The sequence below is a fragment of the Camelus ferus genome, chromosome 18, assembly GCF_009834535.1.
Source record: "Camelus ferus isolate YT-003-E chromosome 18, BCGSAC_Cfer_1.0, whole genome shotgun sequence".
In the NCBI taxonomy this organism is placed as follows: Eukaryota; Metazoa; Chordata; class Mammalia; order Artiodactyla; family Camelidae; genus Camelus; species Camelus ferus.
Window position 1 is genome coordinate 4,870,797 of NC_045713.1, and position 23,238 is coordinate 4,894,034.

General features: G+C 46.6%; 1 protein-coding gene and 1 non-coding gene across 2 annotated transcripts; one reads left to right on the forward strand and one right to left on the reverse strand.

Annotated features, from left to right (window-relative positions):
* FKBP6 (FKBP prolyl isomerase 6) lies at window positions 1-23,161 on the reverse strand. The gene is made up of 9 exons (XM_032459565.1): window positions 23,052-23,161; window positions 22,715-22,832; window positions 22,211-22,300; window positions 20,980-21,182; window positions 19,717-19,836; window positions 13,814-14,008; window positions 13,580-13,689; window positions 12,380-12,472; window positions 1-467 (listed from the first exon to the last, which is right to left on the reverse strand). Exons 1-8 carry the CDS (start codon window positions 23,106-23,108, stop codon window positions 12,382-12,384), a joined length of 984 nt encoding a protein of 327 aa, XP_032315456.1. The 5' UTR covers window positions 23,109-23,161; the 3' UTR covers window positions 1-467; window positions 12,380-12,381.
* Window positions 2,620-2,691, forward strand: TRNAA-AGC. Its single transcript has one exon. It is a non-coding gene; the product is annotated as a tRNA-Ala (tRNA).
* Window positions 23,162-23,238: the final 77 nt, after the last annotated feature.

The following is a 23,238-nucleotide window of genomic DNA, read 5'->3' on the forward strand; positions in this document are numbered from 1 at the left end:
TCTTGCAAGGACAAGGAAGTGTTTTACTTACAACAAAAACATCTGTAACATAATTCTCTCCCTTCAAAGCAGGGAACCCTATAAAATACACAGAGATCTCTCTTTGTATTTCCCAGGACATTAGCGGTGGGAAGGGGTTGGGATTGGGAGAAAAGCCAAGGCTATTTTATTTGGAAAAAAACAAGAAACTATCTCAAAAAACGCATTTTTCTACTCGTCAGTAGCTACCCATTCCCCTCCTCTGTATGAAAACGTGAAAACAGAAAACATCGCCTGTGAAGACACTCTGGTGTCACTCAGAGGTGAGACAGCAGCCTCAGGCTGTGGAATCCCAGCCCCTCTTCCAAGCAGGTCACTGCCACTCAGTATGCCCTGGGGAGTTCTTTCCAAAAAGCCCCCTCCACACCCCTACAACGATGGAGAACTCCTGGCAGCCTCGATTCTCTTGCTTGTAGTTAGCGGAGGATCTAGGAATCAAACACAGCAGTCAGAAACACAATAGGACTCGGACATCCCAGAGGGAATCAAAGCCCATCCCAGGTCTGTGGTGACGGGTCCAGAGGGGAGTCAGGGACAGATGCCATCGCTGCACGGGGTGGGTTCTGAGAAATGGTGACCATTAATATGGTGGCTTTGAAACTTCAAGTCAAGAACATGGGATGCAGTCTCAGAAATCAGAACAGAAGGGACCCTAGGAACATCCAGTTTGACTTCACTTTTCAGATGAGATCCCAAATAAATAACCAACTCCCAAATGCTGGCAGAGCTTTATTCATTAGTCTTGCTCAACTGCTCCACCAGGACTTACACTTTCTCAGCTGTTTAGAGATGTGGAAAATGCCCCGAAGAGCCAAACACACAGGCAGCTGCTTCTCAATGGGGCACACGAAAGATCTGTGCCACACTGAGCAGCATGAGCCGCACAGGATGTGACCAGACAGGAAGGCTAGACAGGCCTCGCCTGGGCAGCTCCACAGGACTGCCAGCTTCACACCACGCACCTCTGTGAGCTGATGGCAGAAACTCAGGGTGGCAGTTTATCTGGACTTGACTCCTGGGTTCCACTATTTCCGGCTCTGTGATCCTGGGTAAGTCACACCTCCTGTTTCCTCACCTGTAACACATGCCTGATTCTATGTACTTCACTGAGCTGTTACAGGACCAGTGTGACACTGTCTGGAGGAGGGGACACAAGGAAAGCCAGTACAATGGTCGATGGTTCTGCAGTCCCTGCCTGGCCCACCATCCCTCCCCAACTCCCCAGAGCGGAACGCTGGCCCCAGGGCCACATAAAATGCCACACACGGGTGGGTACTGGCTGGATGTGCCATCCCAGCCTCCTGTCACAGTGTGAGCAGCTGTCTGGGCCATGCTGTGTGTGTATCCAAGCCCAAGCAAAGTCATGGAGAAACAATGGGATCTTGTGATAGTCTGTGATGCAACAACACTGAGAAATGTCCAGCCATGGGGCCAAAACCAACCGGACGTGCCCTCTGGTCACCTGTAACTGCCATCCAGCTTGAGTCCCAACAGCGCCTGAAGTGCTCAGGCCCAGGACTGACAGCGAACCAGGCCTCAGTCAGTGAGGAGAGAGGGAGGCCTGGGGGGGCACTGATGAGGCCGGATTTAATTATTCCACCACTAGTGCCACCTCTGCTACACACACGTGCAAGACTCGCCGTACTGTTAAAGTGAGGAGTGACTCTGCTTTACACAGAATTCAACTCTTTGTCCAGCCGATTATAAATGGTAAAAGCACTAGAAGAAAACAAGACAGTTCTTCTCAATTAAGAAAGGGAAAGGCAAAGAAACAAATGAGAAGATGCTGACCAGTCACTAGTAACCAAGGAAAAGCAAATTAAAACATCAGAAAGGTGCACTGAGGCCCCTTCCACTGGTAATCTCACTTCCTGAAATCCTTTCAACAGAAACAGAAGTACCCTGAGTACCCTAAGGACTTTAACTTGGTAGGTACCGCCTCTGCCCGCCAGCTGGGAACCCCCTGCTCTCCTCCTGGGGCTCTGGGGCTCTCCTTTTGCTTTCTCCCAAGTCCGAAGGTCCCCCCACAAACTCTTCCCTCTCAAGCATCAGGCAACCTGAGGAAAACAAAAAAATTCCTGCTAACCTATGATGAAGAACAAATTTAGTTTCCTTCTGCCTCAAATTCTCCTACTCCATTTGAAGGTCTTCCATTACAAAAATGCCCCATTATTTTCTTAGGGAAGGAAACGTTCTTTTGTGTAAGAGGAACTCCGCCACTCTCCCAAAGCAACCAATTAAAAATGCACAATATTTCTATCCTGCCACAAAGATTCAACGTTATAAACCATAACAATAGGTCAAAAAGTGGAAAAAAAAAAGCCTATCTTTTTGACAGGAAGGCATTTGATAACAATAATTCCTGATAAAAGCCTTTAGTTTAAAAACATTTCCCTAATGTTACAAAAAGAAGAATCTCTTTCAACCAAAAGTCAGCCTCATGCTTAACAGTGTAGAAGCAACAGTTCCAACAGCTACAGTTGTGAAAGACACGGGTACTCAAGAGTCCTCACCACCATTTAACACTGTTCTAGAAGCACTCAGCCCCCGTAGTTAGGTGGGCTCGGAAGACAGTAAGGGGGGCGTATAGCTCAGTGGTAGAGCGCGTGCTTAGCATGCACGAGGTCCTGGGTTCAATCCCCAGTACCTCCATTAAAATAAGTGAATCAATCTAATTATCTCCCTCCACCAAAAAAAAAGAAAAAAGAAAAAAAAAAGAAGAGCCGTAGATGGCAGGACAAGTTTACCATTACTTGTACATAATGAGCACATGCCTAGAATATCCAGGGAAGGAACTGACATAACTAATAACTATCAAAAAATTGAAAAATTCAGAAAGGTTTTGGTTAGAGAGAAACAAAACAGAAAATTTATAGAAAGAACATATGACTTGTAAACATGTGAAAAGATACCTGATCAGGGGGCAGATCCCACTTCAGATGCACCAAACTGGCAAATATGAAGACCTCTAACCATATAAGTGATGGCAAAGCTATGGAATGGAATTTCAGACACTATCAAAGGGGATGGCAAGTGGTACAGGCACCTGAGAGGTCAATGATTCCTGGTTCTGTTGAAGATACACATACTACCACCCAGTGACACAACAGTTAAATAAATAGCATGGAAAACTCAGGTATGGGGACAACTACGTCAGCTCCCATCCATCCATCCATCCTTCATCCATCCATCCCTGCTAAGAACATGATGATTAGCTGACTGTCATGCTATTTTTTCTACTTTTGAATAGGTTTGAAAATGTCCATAATAAAAATTTAATCATCAAGTGAAAAAAAAACTGTTTCAATCTAGTCTGTGTCCCATGAAAGACTGTAGAAATAAACACTGTAATCAGTATTCACTCAGCACAGACATGTTCCCGAAAATGTGGACTGGTGGAGAAAACCTCTGGATCAGACACTGGGATTTTATGAGGCTCATTAGCTGAATTTTCATATTGAAACCAATAAAAAGGAACACTTTAGCATAAATAAAAATGTATCAAAGTAGCAAAGTTCCCATTTCATTTTAAAAAGCCAATACTCAGAGCACACCAGAGTGCAAAGACAAAGAGAAAAGACACCATGTCACCAGGGCCCACGGAAAGAGCAGCCCAGGGACTGACAAAGACACAATAAGTCAGACTCAGGCAAGGAGTACAGACAAAGGTCCAGCAGGGTGGACTCCTGCTGAATATATTAATATGAAACAAGCTGCTTCTGAGGAGAGTAAACTCCCGGCCTGGGGAAAGGGCACAGTCGCTGAGAAACAGAAACTCAAGCAATGATACAATCAGGGTCCACTATAGCTGCACAAAATAATGTTCAGTAATCAAAGAAGAGTGTGAAAATGTAACTGAGAAGGCAGAGAAGTGATGTAATCCTGGAGCCAGAGGCTGCAGAGCCCGGGACGTTTGTGTTGGAAATCTGAGGACAAAGAGCTGAGAATCAGGGCAGGGAAACTGGAGTTCCCACGGCGTCGGGTACCAGCCCTGCTTGTCCCGCAGCCCTGTCCTATACCCTCTCATCCCACAACAGTGAACCAGAGTAAGGGGACAGATGTGAACAGCATCTGTGAGAAGGCTCAAGAACAGCGAGCCTTCACCTTTTATGGTCACAGAGCCATTTGAAAAAACTGATGAAAGCTATAGGTCCCTCTTCAGAAGATGCACAAAAGTTACACATAAAGGTGCAGATTCAGAGACCCTCCTTGAAGCCATTTAACTGGTTCTTTTTCTCAAAATGTTACTCAGTCAATCAGAAGAACCGAGTCTAGGTATCTCAAACATCCAACTGAGTGAGAAGAATCTTACAAGCAGCCTGAGCTCACCCACACTACCCGATGTGATGTTCTGGCCCCACCCCCACCCCCAGCTGGCTGTGTCCTCCATCCTGCCCCTCCTGCTCCTGCCACCCTGCCTGGCAGCCGTGCAAAGCCAGCTCTCACTGCTGCACCCACCTTCACCTGCCTGGCCCCACCTTGGCCCTGGGTTCTCTGGTGGCCTGTTCCACACTGACTCTTCCTGCTGCAGTCCCCTGGGCCTCCCTGCTGGTCCTCCGGGCCAGCAAGCGGCTCCCTCCCTTGGCTACATCCCTCTATTTCTTCTTGCTGCTGGCATGAGTCAGGCATCCATCCCTACCTAATGCGAACACACATCAAGCTTTCTGAGTGGTCCCCTGAAACGTACCCTTTCTGGGTTTAAATTGAACCAGAGAGCACGCTAGGCCCCTTCCCTGACTTGAGGGTGGGTCAGGACTCACAGCACAGCCCTCCCACACTTCCTCCTACGACAACTGTCATAGCTCATGGCTGTCAGCTGCCACTGTGCCGCAGGGAAGGCAGCAGGATACCTGATCGAAGAGGGGGAAAGAGTGCCACCCGACCGCCACCCTCGCTTCAAAAAAAGGTTTATGTCACTCAGCACGTTATTGTTCTAATGACCACCCAGCCACTCTCCTCCTCCTCTCACGAGAACACCTTGAGAAAGCCGTCCACCCCACTGCGGTCTACAGACCAGCTGGACCATGTCACCTGGGAGCTGCTCAGAAGTACAAATTCTCAGCTGAATCGGAACCTCCGGGGAGGGAGCCCCGGAAGCTGCGCTGTAACAGCCCTGCGGGCTGTCAAGGGGCTGGCCCTGCAGCACTGGCTCACGCTCCCTCCTCTCCCACCTCCTGCTCACAACACACACGGGCGGGTGGGAGCACCCGGGTTCCCATGGCTCCACCGCGGCCGCAGTACGCTGGCAAGTCCACCGAATGTCCCTCAGTCCTTGTCTTTTGAGTCCTCTGTGCTGCTGGGTTTGACACTGCTAGTTACTCTATGAAATTCAACCCTCTAGAGGGTGTTCATTAAAAAAATGTTTTAACCTTCTCTGGTGTCAGACACCCTACTGAGAAGTGGTGGCAGCCATGGAATGGGTGTGTGCACAACTATTCAGGGGTTCATGCATCCCTCAAGCCCACTGGAGACCCCCAATTAAACCTCCCACTCCTTCTCCTGGTTCCATGTTGGTGCTCCCAGGGTCCATCCTTGGCCCCCCGCCTTCCTCTTTCTATACACCTTCCTGGATGACCTCATCACATGCCTGGATTTCACTGCCCTGCATATACTTGTGGCCACCACACACTCTCCAGCCAGGCTTCTTCTCTGACCCCCAGACTCACAGTCAACTGTCTGCTAGGCACCTCCACCCGGATGTCCTACCCGCACCTCAAGCTCCTTAGGCCCAAGCTAATAACACCTGCCCCAAGCCTCCTTCAGTCGGAAATACCTCTAGGGACCCAGCAATCACAGCTGGAAATCTGGAGTTCGTTCCTGATTCTTTCCCCTATCCCGACAGCAAATCGTGTGACTGCGCCACCTGAAACAGTCCCTGACGTTCTCCCTCCTCCTCCTTGTCCCCACGTCTGTGCTCAGGCTCTCATCTGCTGGCTGAGAGGTCGGCTGGGACTGTCTCTTGGTTATAGTCCTCTCCCCTTACACCATTATTCCCCCAGCCACCAGAGGGATTGCTACAAGAGGAAACGCTCCAGCAAAGGCTGTTATGATGATCTCATTTGGGACAGAAGGGATTGGGTAGAGAAAACGTAGGATGTATGGTTCTAGGTTACCTTTAAAAGGAAATCTGTAGTTCCCAGTAGATGCTGCCACATAAAAGGGTGTGACACACAGAATAATGGCCCCCAAAGATGTCCACCCCTTAATTCACAGAACTAGCCACTATGTTACCAAACGGGGCAAAAGGGATTTTGTGATTAGATTAAGAGTACTGAGATGGGAGATAATCCTGGATTATCTGGGTGGGCCCAGTACATTCAGAAGGCTGCTGAGGGAGACAGAAGGTCAGAGTCAGAGAAGAAAATGTGACTACAGTGAAGCAGAGGGGAGGGAGGGGCTGAGAGAGAGATACTGACCAGGGTGGGAAGGGGGTGGTAGTCTGAAGATGCTATGCTACTGGCTTTGAAGTTGAAGGAAGGAGCCACTAGCCAAGGAATGCAAGCAGCCTCTACGGGCCACTTGTTACAGCAGCAACAGGAATCCAGCACAGAGCGATTTTCTTACACTCGTGACTATCACATTCAGCTCGCCAGTCATCACCACCACCAAGCCCTGTGACATATCAGGCTGCCCCAGGGAATTACAGAGCAAACGGCTGCATGTGTCTGTCACAGCCTTTCCTGTTCGGACTGTGACAATGACCGTGGTGGGGATGCTGTCACAGCAGCCGGGCAGACCACATCCTTGTGGACACACTTGTCCTGTGTGCCAGAGATGATCTGTGCTCATGGCTAGTCACCTCCTTTGTCTATCAGGTCTGAAAACCCTTCTCTGGGTTCTTGAAACCCTTAGACTCATCTGCGTTCACCTGGCTTCACCCTGGGCCTGTGACAGCTCCAGCAGAGCCCTCAGAGGGCAGTCAGGAGAACCAGGCCCAGCCTCATCTTCTTCTCCCTCAAGGGTCTCAAGGCACTTAGACACTCACTCGATGTTAATTCCTTACTGCCCAAGCTCCCTTCTTTCACAATTTGCCTGTATCCTTATTTATCTAAGTTGGTGTCTGAGATTACAGATGCCTGGAGGCAGGGCTTAGGCATCCAATTATGAATCCACGAAATTTAAAACATTTACCAACATCTGACGGGACCTAAGGAGGTGCACAGTGACCTCAAAAATCTGATCACTTCATCCTATAGACGATGAGACTGAAGCCCAAGGGGTTAAATGACTTTGCTGATGCCACAGAAAGCAAGTGAAGACTGAGAATCCAGATTTCCTATTTTTCCACCCCATAATGAAAGGTAAAGGGCATTTCAATAATCATGGATTTTGAAAATTAGAAAAAGGAACCTAGTTAGCTCCTGAAATTTACTTTAGTGACCCTCAGTGATACCTCATCCACTAGAGCACAGAACCCACTAAAGTAAATCCTAGTAGGAAGCAGGCGTGGGGCCCATTACCGCTGCCAAGACAGGATGCGGAGATGAAGGGGCCAAAGAAACTCTACCAGCGGAAACGTTTCCCAGGAAGGGGTATGGTGAAAAGGTGCCATGAAAAGTGGGGTTATTTATAGTCACACAACAAAGGGATGACTTCACTGACACCTCCTATCTGGGAGAAAAGGCATTTCACAGATTTCCTGAAGATCAAGAGACTGTGTCTAATGGTCTGCCTGGGAAACAACACGGCCCTCAGCTGACAAGAGGACGCCCTCCTGGCCCCGTTACCCTTGAGGAAACACATCTCCATTTGGAGGGGAAAAAAGGGGAGATGCAGGGAAAGAAAGTCAGAATTAGTAACGTGAAATTACAAAACTACGTTTAAACAACGGATTATTTATTCAGGACTCAGATGAGTCTAGCCGGAGGCATGAAATACCTTTACAGACTCAACAGCAGATTGAGAGCTTCTCCTTAATCCCTTTGGGAAGAAGGGGATCAAACAGATTCTCTGCTAGATCTGGTCACATACTGCGAGAGACGATGATCTGCTCCTAGGGTTTCCTGGCAACCGACCAGCCCAGGCTGGACACAGGAAGGCTATTTTGGAACCAGGGAGCCCCTGACCCCAGGGGACCCCTCTAGTCTCGCATCAGCACTGAGCCCTGCGGGACCCACAGCACCGGCGCTCACTCTGGGCAACTCTCTGGTCCAGGAATGAATGAATCCCAGGACCTCAACAGGAGTGGGACCGCCACAGCGTGGCCTCTACCTCCACCTGAGTCTCCTGGGAGCTGCTCTGACTTCCCAGAAAACATTTTTTAAAGTCTATTAAGATCCTCTTTCCCTGAGGCTAGCCAAGCAACATGGCTCGATCCTCTTAATTCTGTAGCTCAAAGGTTTCAGCTTCTCCTAAGCGTGGGAAGCAGGGAAGAGGGAGGAAATTCCTAAACACCTAAGAAAGGAATAAAAAATCCACAGGCAACCAGTGCTAACGCTCCAACTAAAGAAAGGAGCTGAATATGGTTAAAGCCTCAGATACCGTCTGGGGTTTACTTTTCTTTTTTCACTTTTTAAAATATTTAAGTACAGTCAGTTACAGTGCGTCAACTTCTGGTGTATTTTTCACCTCTTAATGGAGGCACTGAGCACGCCAAGCAGGTGTTCTTAACCACCCCCCAACAATTCAAATCAAATGAAAACAGTCAGTCATTTACACAAATGCACAAAGACCTCCACAGGGAAAGGGTCTAATTCTCTGAGCTTTCTTCCTTTCCCAACCCGTAAAATGGGGATAATTTCTCCCTCAAAAAAATGATGTGACGATTAAATGGGTTTACGGTCATTATGAAGCGCTAGAGACATGGAATGATGCTCAGACTCTAGGAAGAACTCTTCAGAAACCTTTTACATCCCAAGCGCTCCCGCTCACTCATTACAGACCTCTGCTTACTCCCACAGGTCAAACGCCAGACCAACCTCAATTCCAGAGACCTCACAGGACACAGCGATACATGCAACTGTATAAATACCCTAAACAACTAGAAGAACATACTTGAACTTTCATAACAACATTAACATCCTTCACATGAAAAAGGGTTCTTGAGGGGAAGGTACAGCTCAGTGGTAGAGTGCATGCTTAGCATGCATGAGGTCCTGGGTTCAATCCCCAGTACCTCTGTTAAAAATAAATGAAATAAACCTAATTACTCCCCCCTCCAAAAAAAAGAAAAAGTGTTCTTACAAAACAACAAAGACCCAAAAGAAGAGTGAGCAAAAGATATCGACAGCAATTTGCATAAAGAACAGAGGGCCAATAAATACACAAGAAGATGCTCAACTTCACTAAGAAATTGGGGGTACACAGAGTAAAATAATACAGCACCTTTACCCAATATCTTAGGGGAAAAAAATCCACCTGAGGAAAATCTGGGACACTAGCATAGGAGTTGGTACTCAACACAAAGCCCTCACCTCTGGCATTTAAGGGTCCCAAAGCATTTCGGTTGCCCCCACCTGTTCAACCTTTAGAAGAATGAGTCAAGAAGCTCTGTCCAGGACACAACATTGTAAAATGATTATAAATAAATAAAAAATGTTAAAAAAAAAAAAAAAAAAAAAGAAGCTCTGCCCAGGCAGACAGAGCTCCTGGTTAATTTCTTTTACTGCTTCATTCTTAAATGTGACAGGACAACCAAGAAACACCAACCATCTGTGGGAAGTCTGCAACATGGAAAAGAAAAACGTCAAAGCAAATGAACAGAAAAAATAAACGTTTCAGAGAATAAAAGAAAATGTGCAAGAATGGTCCTTATCATTCAGAGATCCACAGGCAAATATTTGTGGATAAAGTGATGTGATTACAGGCACTCCACACACCCTAAACCAGACCAGAGCCTTGCTTCGGGATTTTTCAAACCGGAGCTATCGTTGGTTCAGGAAGAGGAGGGAGGCGTGGGGTAAGGAAGAGCCCTCCCTCAGAGGGGCTGTGCGTACACGGATGGCCTGGCACTCCTTATGACAGGACAGAAGGAAGCAGAGAGGAGACCTACTCCCTGAGGTACTGGCCATTCAGCTCCTCCCCTGATTCTGTGAGCTCCCCCAGGACCCCCTCAGTACGCCTCTTTTCTAGCAGACGTGAGTTAAAGATGCAGTTCTGTTCCTGACAATAACACGAGTCCTGCAGTGATTTCATACTTGGTCCAACCCACACTTACTGAGCAGCAGTCATAGGCCAGGCATAGTTCCAGATGCTAGGAAGTACAAGGATGAGAAAGACATAGTCTCTGAGTTCAAGGCAGTCAGTCTACTGTAACCAGAGGCTTAGAGAGTATAACTCAGACAACTCCATCCCACCAGAACTAACATCTCACAAGGATGAGACAAGCCAGTAACACCTAACATCTCAGAAGACAAGAACGCATTTTAAATAATCTTAGTCAAAACTAGGTTGGCAACATAATCTAAAAGCCTAGACATTTTGAATGACTAACCAGGCTCAGGAACAACAGAAGAAAAGGGGTGCAGAGAGACCACCAACGACGCAAAAGCCAGAACGCGTCACCACCTCAGCGGCAGCGGGAGTCTGACGTCGTGGCCACTTCAGACCCCAACACAATCACAGCTGGTGACAAGACAAACACGAGACTTAGGAATACCCGGGAAACCATCTAAAAATCTGGGGCTCCAGAACGCCTGCCAGACCCAGCAGACTCAGAAGGCTGGGCGGTGAGGACAACGGAAAGGAAACTTGTCACCCTGCTGGGATTTCCAAGATCCGCTTCTAGGACGGACCCGTGAAGAACTGGGTCTTCACTAAGCGGCAGGGCCTGCCAGGTCACAGTCCACAATGTCTGCCCAGGAGCCGCCAGGCCTCCTTTTCTCCTGGACACTGACAGCCACCAAAAGAGGAAAGTCCTCTGGGTCACGTCTCAGCTCAGGAGACTTGCAAATGCGCCAACGTCCCCGCAAGACCTGAAGGCCAGGGTCGCAGGGTCACGGCCAGCGATGACGGCAACGTTTACTTCTGATACCAACTGGCTGTTTCCGACGGGGCACGGACAGGGGTTTACAGATCACTGTGAAGGCGGCGGGGATGAATGGGCCTTTTCACTGCCGTCTGCTCTCCAGCCTTTTGCAGGGAGACGTGGGAAGCAACAAAGGAGAGATTTATCACCACTAGCCCGCTCAGCAGCTGTTTTCTTATTGTCCCTTGTTTAACTTCTCTCAAGAGAGCAGAGTTATCTCCCTGGCTAAGCAGGTGTTTAAGGCAGGTGATTTTATTTCCATCAGTTTTCCGAAGTCATGGTAAACCAGACTAGGGGGTTACATCATGTGGGGAAACCGGAACCGTGTGCCGCTGGATCACAGGGTGGGCGTGTGCGGCAGGGGGGACGGAGACTTCTGCTCCCTGCTGGTCTCACCCCCACATCTCTAATTCCAAGAGTAAGCAGTTTAAGAGTCTCTGCCCATCCCCCGCCCCCGACATCATGTCCTCTTTAACAGAGGAAAGTGAGGTTGGAGGCTTTCAGGAAAAACCAGACTAAGAAAAGCATTATCTTCAACATCCAAATAAATCATCACATTAATGACAACACTCAGTTTCACGTTCCAAGCTACTATGGCGGGGGTGGGAGGGTGCACACAACATGAACACACCTTTGTTTTCATCTTAAAGCTTAAGGCTTCCCAAATCTGTGAATTTATCATCCAGCTCTGGATGGACTTTCCGATCCTCTCTGGGGTCTCCTCTGTGCCAAGACCCCCAGCGAGTGCCTTCCTCCTGCACCACAGCCATCTCATCACCTTCAAAAAGGAACTTCTCTCCCACTGCAGCCAGCCAGCCTCACTGGCACATCCCTCACACAGACGGCCCCTGGCCCGTGATGACTCAACTTATGACTTCTCCACTTGATGATGGTGCGAAGTGGCATGCATTCAATAGAAACTCTACTTCAAATTTCGAATTTGGTCTTTGCCTGGCCGAGCAATCCATGGTCCCGTATGCTCTCATGACACTGGACAGCTAGCAGGAGCTCCCGGGAGAACCCCACTGCAAGGTGAACCACGAATACACCTACATCCCTTTTCAACCTGCACAGCCTCTGTTTCACCTCCAGGACAGTATTCAGTAAATTACATGAGGCAGTCAATGCTTCATGATAAAACAGCCTTTCTGTGAGACAATGTGGACCAACTGTAGACTCATGAGAGTGTTCTGAGCACGTCTGATGTGGGCGAGGCTATGTTAGGATGTTCCGGGAGGTCAGATGTATTAAATGTATTTCTGACCGACAATATTGTCAACTTATGGTGGGTTTAGTGGGACTTAACCCCACCGTCACAGGAAGATCTGTACTAGACAAAATCCTGAAGATTTTATGCTTCAGCCCTTTGCTTACCTTTAATTTTCTCCTACCGCAGAGCCATTAGCACAAGGAGCAAACATTCGGTGACACATTTCTTTCTCTTTGTCTGTGTAGTCCCTGTAGTAGCTGCAGGGAGAAAGAGACAGCAGTGAGAGAAGGTCTGTCTTTGTAGGAGGTGACATCTGGTGGCTGGACTCTCTGCTTAGGTCCAGGAACACTGGAACCGAACTGGGAGGGGACGGAAGCAATGCTGGAGAGGGGGCGGGAGTGGAGAAACTGTTGGACAAAAAGCCCACCGTCTGAAAAGACGGCGGCCTGGAATGCCTGGAGCCACCGTTGGCGAGGCTGCAGGCCGAGTCTCACCGAGTGACTCCTCACACTCAGCAGCCTCTAACTTATCTTGAGATTTTTCTTGCTAAAGAATGGTCAGATTCCAAAATTTCTACATCTAACTTGACAGGATATTTATAAATACCAGAAAGGAAATGGCTGGAAAGCCTTAAAGACCTGAAATGCAACAATCAGATCCAAATATAAGAGGTACACACATCTCAGACTTTTTTTTTAATGTCAAAAAAGCTTTGACTAGCAATTTTGATTAAACGTTTAAAAACGTTAACAGGAGTAGAGAATCTCACCAATACAGAGGGACAAAAGAACACCTAAGAAAACCAACAGTGACTATAATATGAGGTCATGGATGATTAATTATTATATGTCAATATTTTCAAAGTTTTCTACAATGAACATATAATTTCTATAATCAGAAAAAGTTACATTACTGAAAAATTGGTATAGCAATCACTTGGGTAACAAGAGAGTCACCCTAAGGGTCTGACTCAGATCTGAAAGCCCCAATTCAGATCAAATCAGCATCCATAAGGCTGCTTCCTGAGGTGCAGTGACAGCAGCAGTTCCCGGTTGGTGGCAAGTAGGGAAGAGTATCTGAAGAACATCGTCCTTTCTAAAAAGCCACACTGGCCACCTCTTCAGGGTGCTGACCAGTGGGGAGGACAAGGAGGCGGGCAATGGTCCAGACAGGTGTGGTCCTGCCTCCCTGGGGAGCTGCAGGTTTCGAGCAGTGAGCACTTCATAAAGTTGGCACTAGGGGGAGCTGCCTCCTAACACATGAGGGCAACATCGCCTGGTCCTCTACCCAACTGGCCGGGCCAGAACGACAGCCACATCACACAGTGCCTTGTCTGTGTGCACTCCGGCAAACAGAGGTCGCACCTGGCCAGTTTCTTCAGCTCGTTGTTGATGTCATGATTGAAGGGCTGTTCCTTCTGGGCTCGGACTAGAAAATCCCGGGCCTTCTGATACTCAGTCATGAGGAGACAGGCCTGCCAAAGGACAGAATTTTAAAAGCACCCTTTAGGGAAGACAGCACTTTTGCAGTGCCCAAGGTGGACACCACTGCTGCCTTTCCTTGGGCATTCACTCCCAAGTCCCTGCCCTCCCACTCACCTGTCCACACCGGAAGAGGGCCTTGGCATTCTTCTGGTCAATGACCAGAGCCTGCTCTCCGTAGCGCAGGGCCGTGGTGGGTCGCTCCAGCTTCAGGTATGTAAAGGACAGGTTAAGGAGAACAAGGAGCTTGGCGGTCTCCACCAGGTGCTGCTCCTCAGAGGGGGCCGATCGCCGGTGGAGAAGCACCAAGGCCTATGGAGGGGAAGACAGGTGGTCAGGAGGAAGTGGTCTTATGTAGAGAAATTGCTAAGAATCCACACACATGCCAAAGACTATTAGAGCTGAAATGAGTTCAGCAAAGTTGCAGGGCACATGATCAATATATTAGAGTTAGTTGTATTTCTTTACTCTGGCACTAAACAATCCAAAAACGAAATTAAGAAAACAACTCCCTTTATAACAGCATCAAAAGAATAAAAGGACAATAAATCAAAAGTGCAAGACTAATAGGCTGAAAACTAAAAAACATTGTTGAAAGAAATTAAAGAAGACATAAATAAATGGAAAGATAGCTCACATTCATGGATCAGAAGATTAATATTGTTAAGATACCCCAAAGTGATCTACACTTTCAGTGCAACCACTACCAAAACTTCAACAGCCTTTTTTTACAAAAATGGTCAGGCTGATTCGAAAATTCATATGGAAATTCGAGGGACCCCAAACAGCCATAACAACATTTTTAAAAAAGAGAGAGGGAGAGAACAAGGTTGGAAGACTCACATTTTCTAATTTCAAAACTTACTACCAAGCCAGTGTGGTTCCCATAAGGTCAGACACGTGGATGAGTGGGACAGACCCTACAACGCAGGCTGAGGGTCCACAAACAAGCCCACACATCTAGAGCCAACTCATTTTCAACAGGGTGCCGACACCGCTCGATGGAGGAGTAGCCTTTTCAACCAATGGTACCTCAATAAATGGATGTCAACATGAGAAAGAATGTTGTTGGATTCCTACCTCATACAACTTGCAAAAATTAACTCAAAATGGACCACAGATTTAAACATAAGAGCTCACCTGTAAGACGCTTAGAAGAAAACACAGGTGTAAATCTCTGTGGCCTCAGATTAATTATGACACCCAAAGCACAAATGTTTGCAAATTATATTTGATAAGGTCTAGAATCCATAAGGAACTTTTACAATTCAACAATAAAGACAACCAAATTAAAAGTGGGCAAAGGGTTTGAATAAACATTTCTGCAAAGAAGGTATACAAATGGCAAATAAGCACATGAAAAGACATTCAACATCATCAGTCATCAGAAAAATGCAAAATCAAAATCACAATGAGATACCACTTCACACCCACTAGGATAATTTTTTAAAAATGGAAAATAAGCATTGGTGAGGATGTGGAGTAACTGGAATCCGCGTACTGCTGGTAGGAATGTGAGAAGTTGCAGTCATCATGGAAATATGACCCAGAAATCGCACTTCTAGGTACATCCCTAAGAAAACAGAAAACATAAGTCTACACAGAAAAACTTGTACACAAATGTTCATAGCAACATTATGCTAACTCACAACAGCCCCAAAGTGGAAACAGCCCAAATGTTCACCAACTGATGAACAAATAAAAGGCAGCAAGATTCACACAACACAGTGTGTTATTCAGCCATAAAAAGGAATGAAGTGCTGACAGCTGCTACAACATGGATGAACCTTGAAAACATTATGATCAGTGAAAGAAGCCAGTCACAAAAGGATAAACTACATGATTTCACTGATTGAAGTGCCCACAGTAGGCAAGTTCACAGAGACAGAAAGTGGAACAGAGGCTACCAGGAGCTGGGGGGAAGGAGAAACGGGGAGCTACTGTTTAACAGGTAAAGAACTTGAGTCTGAGGTCATGAAAAAGTTCTGGAAATAGGTAGTGGTGATGGTTGTGCAATGTTGTGAATGTTCTTGATGCCACAGCATTGTACGCCTAAAAATGCTTAAAATGGTAAATTTTATGTTATGCATATTTTAACCACAATTTAAAAATATATATACATTTTAAAAGGAATAAAGTGCTAATACAAGCTACCACGTGGATGAACCCTGAAAACATTTTGCTCAGTGAAAGCAGCCAGACACGAAGGACAGCATATCTGATGATTGTCTCTACGTGACAAGTCCCAGACAGGCAAGTCTGTAAAGAGGGAAAGTAAAACAGGGATTGCCAGGGCGCAGGAGGGAATGGTGAGTAACTGCTAGTGGGTACGGGGTTTCTTTCTGGATGAGATGTTCAGGAAGGAGACAGTGGTAGCAGCCATACGACCCTGTGAATATACTAGAACCACTAACCTTACACTTAAGTGGGAATTTTATGGGATGTGATTTATACCTCACCAATAATAAATACATGGTTCTGGGAAGACTGGACAGCTACATGCAAAATACCCAAACTGGATTACTTTCTCACACCATACAAAAACATTCAATATGGATCCAAGATTTAAAATGACCTGAAACCATAAAATTTCTAGAAGAAAACTTGGCAATATATTCTTTCACATCGCTCTGAGTAACTTCTCTTTGGATATGCCTCTTCAGGCAAGGGAAACAAAAGCACAAATAAACAAATGGGACTATATGAAATTAAAAAGCTCTGGCTCAGCAAAGGAAACTACCAGCAAAAAGAAAAGGCTGCCAATGAACAGGAGAAGGTATTTGCAAACAATACATGCAATATAGAAAATACATAAAGAACTACAACTCAACAGCAAAAAAACCCAAATAATCTGATTAAAAAATGGGCAGAAGATCCAAACAGACATTTTTCCAAAGAAGACATGAAGATGGCCAACAGGCACATGAAAGGATGCTCAACATCACTAATCATCAGGGAAATGCAAATCAAAACCACAGTGAGATACCACCTCACACCTGTCAGAATGGCTGTTATCAAAAAGACAACAAATTAACAAGGGTTGCCGAGGAGCTGGAGAAAAGGGAACCCTCCTACACTGTTGGTGGGAATGTAAATTGGTGCAGCCACTATGCAAAACAGTAAGGAGGTTACTCATGAAATTAAAAATAGAACCACCATATGATCCAGCAATTCCACTCCTAGGTATTGACCTGAAAAAAACGAAAACACCAATTTGAAAAGACATACGCATCCCAATGTTCGTAACAGCATTATTTACAATAGTCAAGATATGGAAGCAACCTAAGTGCCCCAAAATAGTTGAATGGATAGAGAAAATGGGTATATACACACAATGGAATATTATTCAGCCATAAAAAAACGAACTCTTGCCATTTGTGACAACATGGATGGACCGAGGGAGTATTAAGTGAAGTGAAATAAGACAAAGAAAGGTACTGTATGACTTCACATATATGCAGAATCTGAAAAGCAAATGAACAAACACAACCCAACAGAAACAGAGTCACAGATACAGAGAGCAAACATGTGGTTGCCAGAGGGAGGGGTGGGAGAAGGAGAGAAAGAGACGAGGGAGACGAAGAGGTACAAACTTCTAGTTGCAAAATAAATGAATCATGGGTACGGAATGTGCAGTGTGGGGAACACAGTCAATAACTATATAATATCTTTGTATTCTGACGGTAACTAAGCTTATCAAGATCATTTTGAAATGTACAGAAATAACAAATCACTATGTTATGTAATAGAAAGTAACGTAGTGCTGTAGGTCAATTATACTTCAGAAACAAATTCATAGAAAAAGGTCAAATTCGTGGTTACCAGAGGCAAGGGAGGGGGAGTTGGAGGAAGGTAGTCAAAACATACAAACTTCCAGTTATAATATGAGTAAGTGTTAGGATGTAATGTACAGCATGATGAATATAATTACTACAGCTTATGTTATATACGAAAGTTAAGAGAGTAAATCCTAAGAATTCTCATCACAAGGAAAAATACATTTCTTTTCTATTTCTTTAATTTTGTATCTATATGACGATGGGTGTCCCCTGAACTTACTGTGGTAATTATTTCATGATATATGTTAAGTCAATCACTATGCAGTACACCTTAAGCTTATACAGTGCTGTATGTCAATTATATCTCTATAAAACTAGGAAAAAAATACACACAAACAGCACTGTAAAATTTAAGAACACCAGAGGAAAAAAGATCCTTAAAATCTCTACAGAGAAAAAAATTAGGTCACATATAAAGGAAGAGGAAGGTAAATGGTATCAGAATTAATAGCAATTATAACCATAAATCAAAAACACAGTAGATTCACAAAAACCAAAAAGAAGAGAACTCAAGCATAATACAAAAGAAAACCATCAAACCACAAAAGGAAAAACAAAAAGAAAGGAACAAAGAAATACAAAATCAACCAACTGGAAAACAAGATTAAAAATGGTAATAAATACATTACCTATCAATAATTACTTTAAATGCCAATGAACCAAATGTGCCAATAAAAAGACAAGAGTGGCAAATTAGAAAATAAAACAAGAGCCTGCAAGGTGCTGCCTCCCAGAGACCACATTAGGGCAAAGGATGCACACAGACTGAAAGTGAGGGGATGGAAAAAGATATTTCAGGCAAATGAAAAGACTTGGTTGCGATTATAAATGCAAGAATAGAACAATACTGTTCCTCAAAATCTGAGGGACGGTGACTGCATCCTATAATTCCTCACTCAGTTATGCTACCTGTTGAGTGGGAGGTCTACCTTTAGATGCGTAAGGCTTTTTATGGGAAAGTTTTTTCCCCCCAAGTGAGCAGGCTTGTTCTCAAGAGGCCGTGATTCAACCTAATCGTAAGCCCAAACCTGGACCTTCCAAGCTTAGGACCCTGGCCTTGCCCGCAAGCCCGGAGACGACCAGCATGCGGCTCTCCCTTTCTGGGAGAATGCATGGCGGATGCTGTCAGCCGCCCACCCAGCATCTATTTCCCGCCTCTCCTAACAGAGCCTCCATCTCAGTCAATGCAGCAACGTACTAATGAAACAATGTTCCCCAGCACCCTATACAAGTACAGCTAAGGGTGTGCATTTACCACAGCTCTGCCCAAGGAGAGATGAAGGGGGGGGGACTTCTGGAAAGCTCTTAACATTAACAAACATGCTGGATTCCTCCCCTCCCTTCTTCCTGCGCAGGTGACTGTGTGATGCTGCAGGCTGACTGATCAACTTGAGGGTAAAAAGACAAAGACATTTAAGGGCAGCTGAGCCTGGGTATCTGGGCATCTGGAACCTGGATCTGATGGCTTTGTGGAACTGCCATGCCAGTTTTTGACTGCCTGCCTTTCTATGTGAGCAAAAACTAAGCCTCTAGTTTATTTGCGGTACTGTTTTTCAGGATTCTGTGGCTTACAGCTGAATGCAAACCCTGAACGTTTAGGCTCAGTATGCAAGTGAGACAAATCAGAATGTCCCTCTATACTCTAAACTCTAGAACCAAGGGCACAAAGTGTGGCACACAACGCGCTCATGACAGTTGCTGAATGCGTTACAAAGCAAATGGCAAATTTCTGCCAGTAAGACCTCCACGAGAACCCAAATCACAATCAGAAGCTTGGTGAGAACGCACTCAGAGAGTTAGATAAATTTTCACTGTATGAAGAAGACAAATGGGGTGGAGAAATCAGTTGGTAGGGGACCCAAAGCCAGAATGAGAATCTTAAAAATCTTTTCATTGAAATACACACATACAGTTAAGTACAAAAACAAGTGTCCAGCTCAATGAATTTTCACAACCTGAACACACCCATGTGACCACATCCAGATCCAAACACGGAACATTCCCAGGCTCCCCCAGACCCTGTGGCCCCTCTCTCCCAGTCCCTAGCCCTCTGGCAGGAGGATTTTTAAATGAGATTTTTCTTAACAGTTGCACATGAAAAGTAGCAAAAGAGACAAAGTCTGAATCTCTTAAATAAGGAAATTTTCGGGGTCTAAACTTATCCTTCAGAAGCATTCTTACCCGTTTGTATCTCACTCTGGCATCATAGAAACGATTTTGGCGGAAAAGGTAGTTGCCGAACTCCCGTTCAGTAGCTGCCACTTTTAGGACCTTCTGAAGTGGAAACTCATCTTGTTGCTCCTGAGGATCAAAGACAAGGACACCCAGCAAGGAAACAAAGCCCCAGGGCCACAAAGCCAGTGCCATTACAGCCAGCAGTTCTCCTCCAGATCAGGAACTTCTGTTCACTGCTGCGTGCGGGCTAAGTACCTCTGCAGAAGTCACCCGTGTGGATTCCAACAGCAGGTGGGTGTCCTTCCCGCCCCTGCTTTACAGAGTAGAGCTGAAAGGAAGCCTATGCCTTCAGTCCTAGAGATGCTCCCTAAAAGAGCAATTTCTCATGGAATTAGAAACTGATGGAACTTGACAAGCACAAGTCAGGTCTCACGACACCCACTTATCCAGCATGTATTTGAGAGGTCCTGGTCTGCCTGGGGCCCTGCTGCTCTTTGTGGCCCTGATGTGCTACCCTGGGTACATATTAGAGTCACCAGTAGAGCCTCCTTTTTAACAGGTGTCCTGGCCCCACCCCCAAAGATTCTAAATCAGGACACAAGAGGTGGGACTCAGGTTATCTGCAAGAACCTCTTTTATGGAAAGATGAGAAAAAGACCCCTCATTGGAGGGGATGACACTTTAGCTGGGGGGGAACATCATACACAGATGTAAACCTGGGGGGACATCTAAGGCCACACACTCAATGTGAGACAGTGTGACAAAGAGTACACATGACTGCTGGCGAGAAGCCCTCTCTTCGTGGGGTGAGAAAAGGCAGTTTTTAAGTTATGAGGACAGAGGCCATTTGTTCCAGTTTGCCTGGGATTGTCCCCATTTACACCTGATGTCCTGGTAGCCCACTCTGTTAATAGCTACCTTCGCACTCAAGGGTCCTGGGTTGAACAATAAATCACACGGTCGCCCTAATTATGAGCTCTCAATGCTTGACTTGATGGAAACCCAACAGTGTTGAGAAGCAAACGTTCACCATCTTTCAGGGAGAACCCAAGTTCACCTGCTGGTCCATAACAAACCCTTGGCCTACACATGCACCCACACACAAGAGCCACTACTGAGACAGACACACGCTAGGAAGTGGCGGGACCCCCTCCCCCCACAGGAGCCTCCAGTGGAACCCGGGGCAGAGGATCAGCAGCAGGGTAAGATAATTACCAAAACCACAAACTCCTCCCTATTGAGTGCTGACACCTGTGCCCCAGAACTTACGGCTGAAAGGGCACAAAACTTGTCTGACTCAGCAGAGTCCAGGAAGTCAAGCAGCTCGATCTCAAACAAGACGGTGGTGTTTGGGGGGATGAGGGGAGGACAGCCCAGCGTCCCATAGGCATAGGTCGGTGTGAACAGAAACCTGGCCAGCTCTCCTTTCCGCATGCTCAGAAGGCCCAGTTCCATGCCCCAAAGTGTGATATCTGGAAGAAGGGACCAAAGAAAAAAAAAAAAAAAAAGAAAGAAAGAAAACAAGAAAAAGAAAAAAGAAAGAAAAAAGTGGCGGAAGCTTACCCCATATTCTCTTTCAATGCTATCAATTTCTTCCCCTTTCAAATCCAAATCTCTCTGCATGGTATCCCAAGCCTTCTGCATTGTGGGCCCAACTCACTTTTCAGCCTTGTTTCTCATTGCCACCACCTTTCCCAGGCTCTGCAGCATTCTGGCCTCTACCACTCGGTTCATGCAGCTCCTTCCTACAACGCTGTTCTCCTTCCCCAGGGGAGCTTGGCTTCTACTCTGAGTGAACTCTTAGTCAACTTCAAGGCTCACTTCAAATGCCCTCTCTTCCATGAAGTCTTCCCTGATTTTCCGAGTTTGAATTAATCGTGCCTTCATTAAATACTCCCACAAAACACTTCTTATACCTCCCAGGGATTCCACCAGGTTAACTGTCTGAAGTATGTCAATCTCTACCACATTGGCCCTAGACCTTTTTTTTTCAAGTTTTACTTATTTATTTTTAATTTTTATTCATTTATTTTTAATTTTTGGGGGGAGATAATCAGGTTTATTCATTTTTATTTATTCTTTAACAAAGGTACTGGGGATTAAATCCAGGGCCTCGTGCAGGCTAAGCATGCACTCCCACTGAGCTATACTCTCCACCTGTTGACCCCAGACCTTCTAATCATCTGAGTACCTCTCTTTTCACCGTGCATTGTGGGTAGTAAACATTCAATAGGCGTTTACTCAATAAGCAAACCAAGAAAAACGCAGTACCCAACGATAAAGTCAGGATGCAAAGATAATCTTGCCAGGTAGGCCATTTCCCAAAGAGCTAGGTCTCATGGAGGAATGTGGGAGAAAATATGGCTGGTTTAGCCAAACCCAACCTCAGAAAAACCAACTCAGAGAATCTGTGCTCTGGGCAGTTTTCCAGTGCCAGGGTGTTGCCCTCACTAGTTCCTGAGAACAATCGCTTCTTTTCCAGCCCCTTATCTGAACTCACCCTCTCCGAGTTTCATGAGCCGAAGAGTTTTCCTAAAGCAATTAGAATCAAAAGGCTTGTCCATATGCTCCAGATATCCAGAATATTTCACTAGGACAAAAGAGACAGTGTGAGGAAAACGGACCAAAGACACCCATGCCTCCATGTCAAATCTCTTTAATTGTCACAGAAAAATAATGGAAGTACCAGCTGCCCTTAAACTGCCCCACACCCCAAGAGATAGGATAATTCTTTATGTAACGTTTGGATACCTGCCCTTTGGCTCTGAGGTTCAAGAGCTGGGCTGGTGGCCCCCGGAGAGCCCCTTGTTCACACAGGCCTCAGGCAAAGGGGAAATGGGTTCCCTCGCTTTCCCTTAAAAACCTGAATTCTAACAAAATTCATTTTTTTTAACGTGGCCCCCAAAGTAAAGTGCAGTGCAAAGCCTGCTGCCCGAGGAACCACCAGCACTTTGGCATCTTCAGCTTCCCGAGGGCAAATGGCACCTGAGGCCTCAGGCCTTACCGAGCACCGAAGCGTCGGGTGTCACCAGCTCTCCAGCGCCCTCTCGAATGACATCCTTCAGCACGCCCCGGTCCCCGGAAATGTCCAGCATCCTCTGACTTAACCGCTGGTACGGAGACTTGTGGGGAATGAAACACAAGATCTCGGAGCCCCCGGCCGGCACCCCGCCTCTGGCGGCCCCGGCTCCTGACTCCCGAGCGCCCAGGCCCTCACCTGGGTGGAGGCGTCCTCCCTTTGCAGGGCTCCCGGGTTCCGGGCGCTGCCCCCCATCTCCGTGCCGCCTGCCCCGCGGCCCCACCACCCTCCCACTGGTGGCGACTCGGGGGCCCCTTTGTACCTGGCTGTCCGTGCCCGAAGGCGGCATTCCGTTCAGGTGCCGCGAGAAGGTGCTCATCACTGCGCTCCAACCGCAGCCAACCGCCCTCAGGTTGGCGCAGGGCGCTCTGGACCGCATGCGCAGACGCGCGGCAGGGCACGTGACGCGGCACGTGGCGGGGGCGCTCGGGGCTGGATCCCGCACGCGT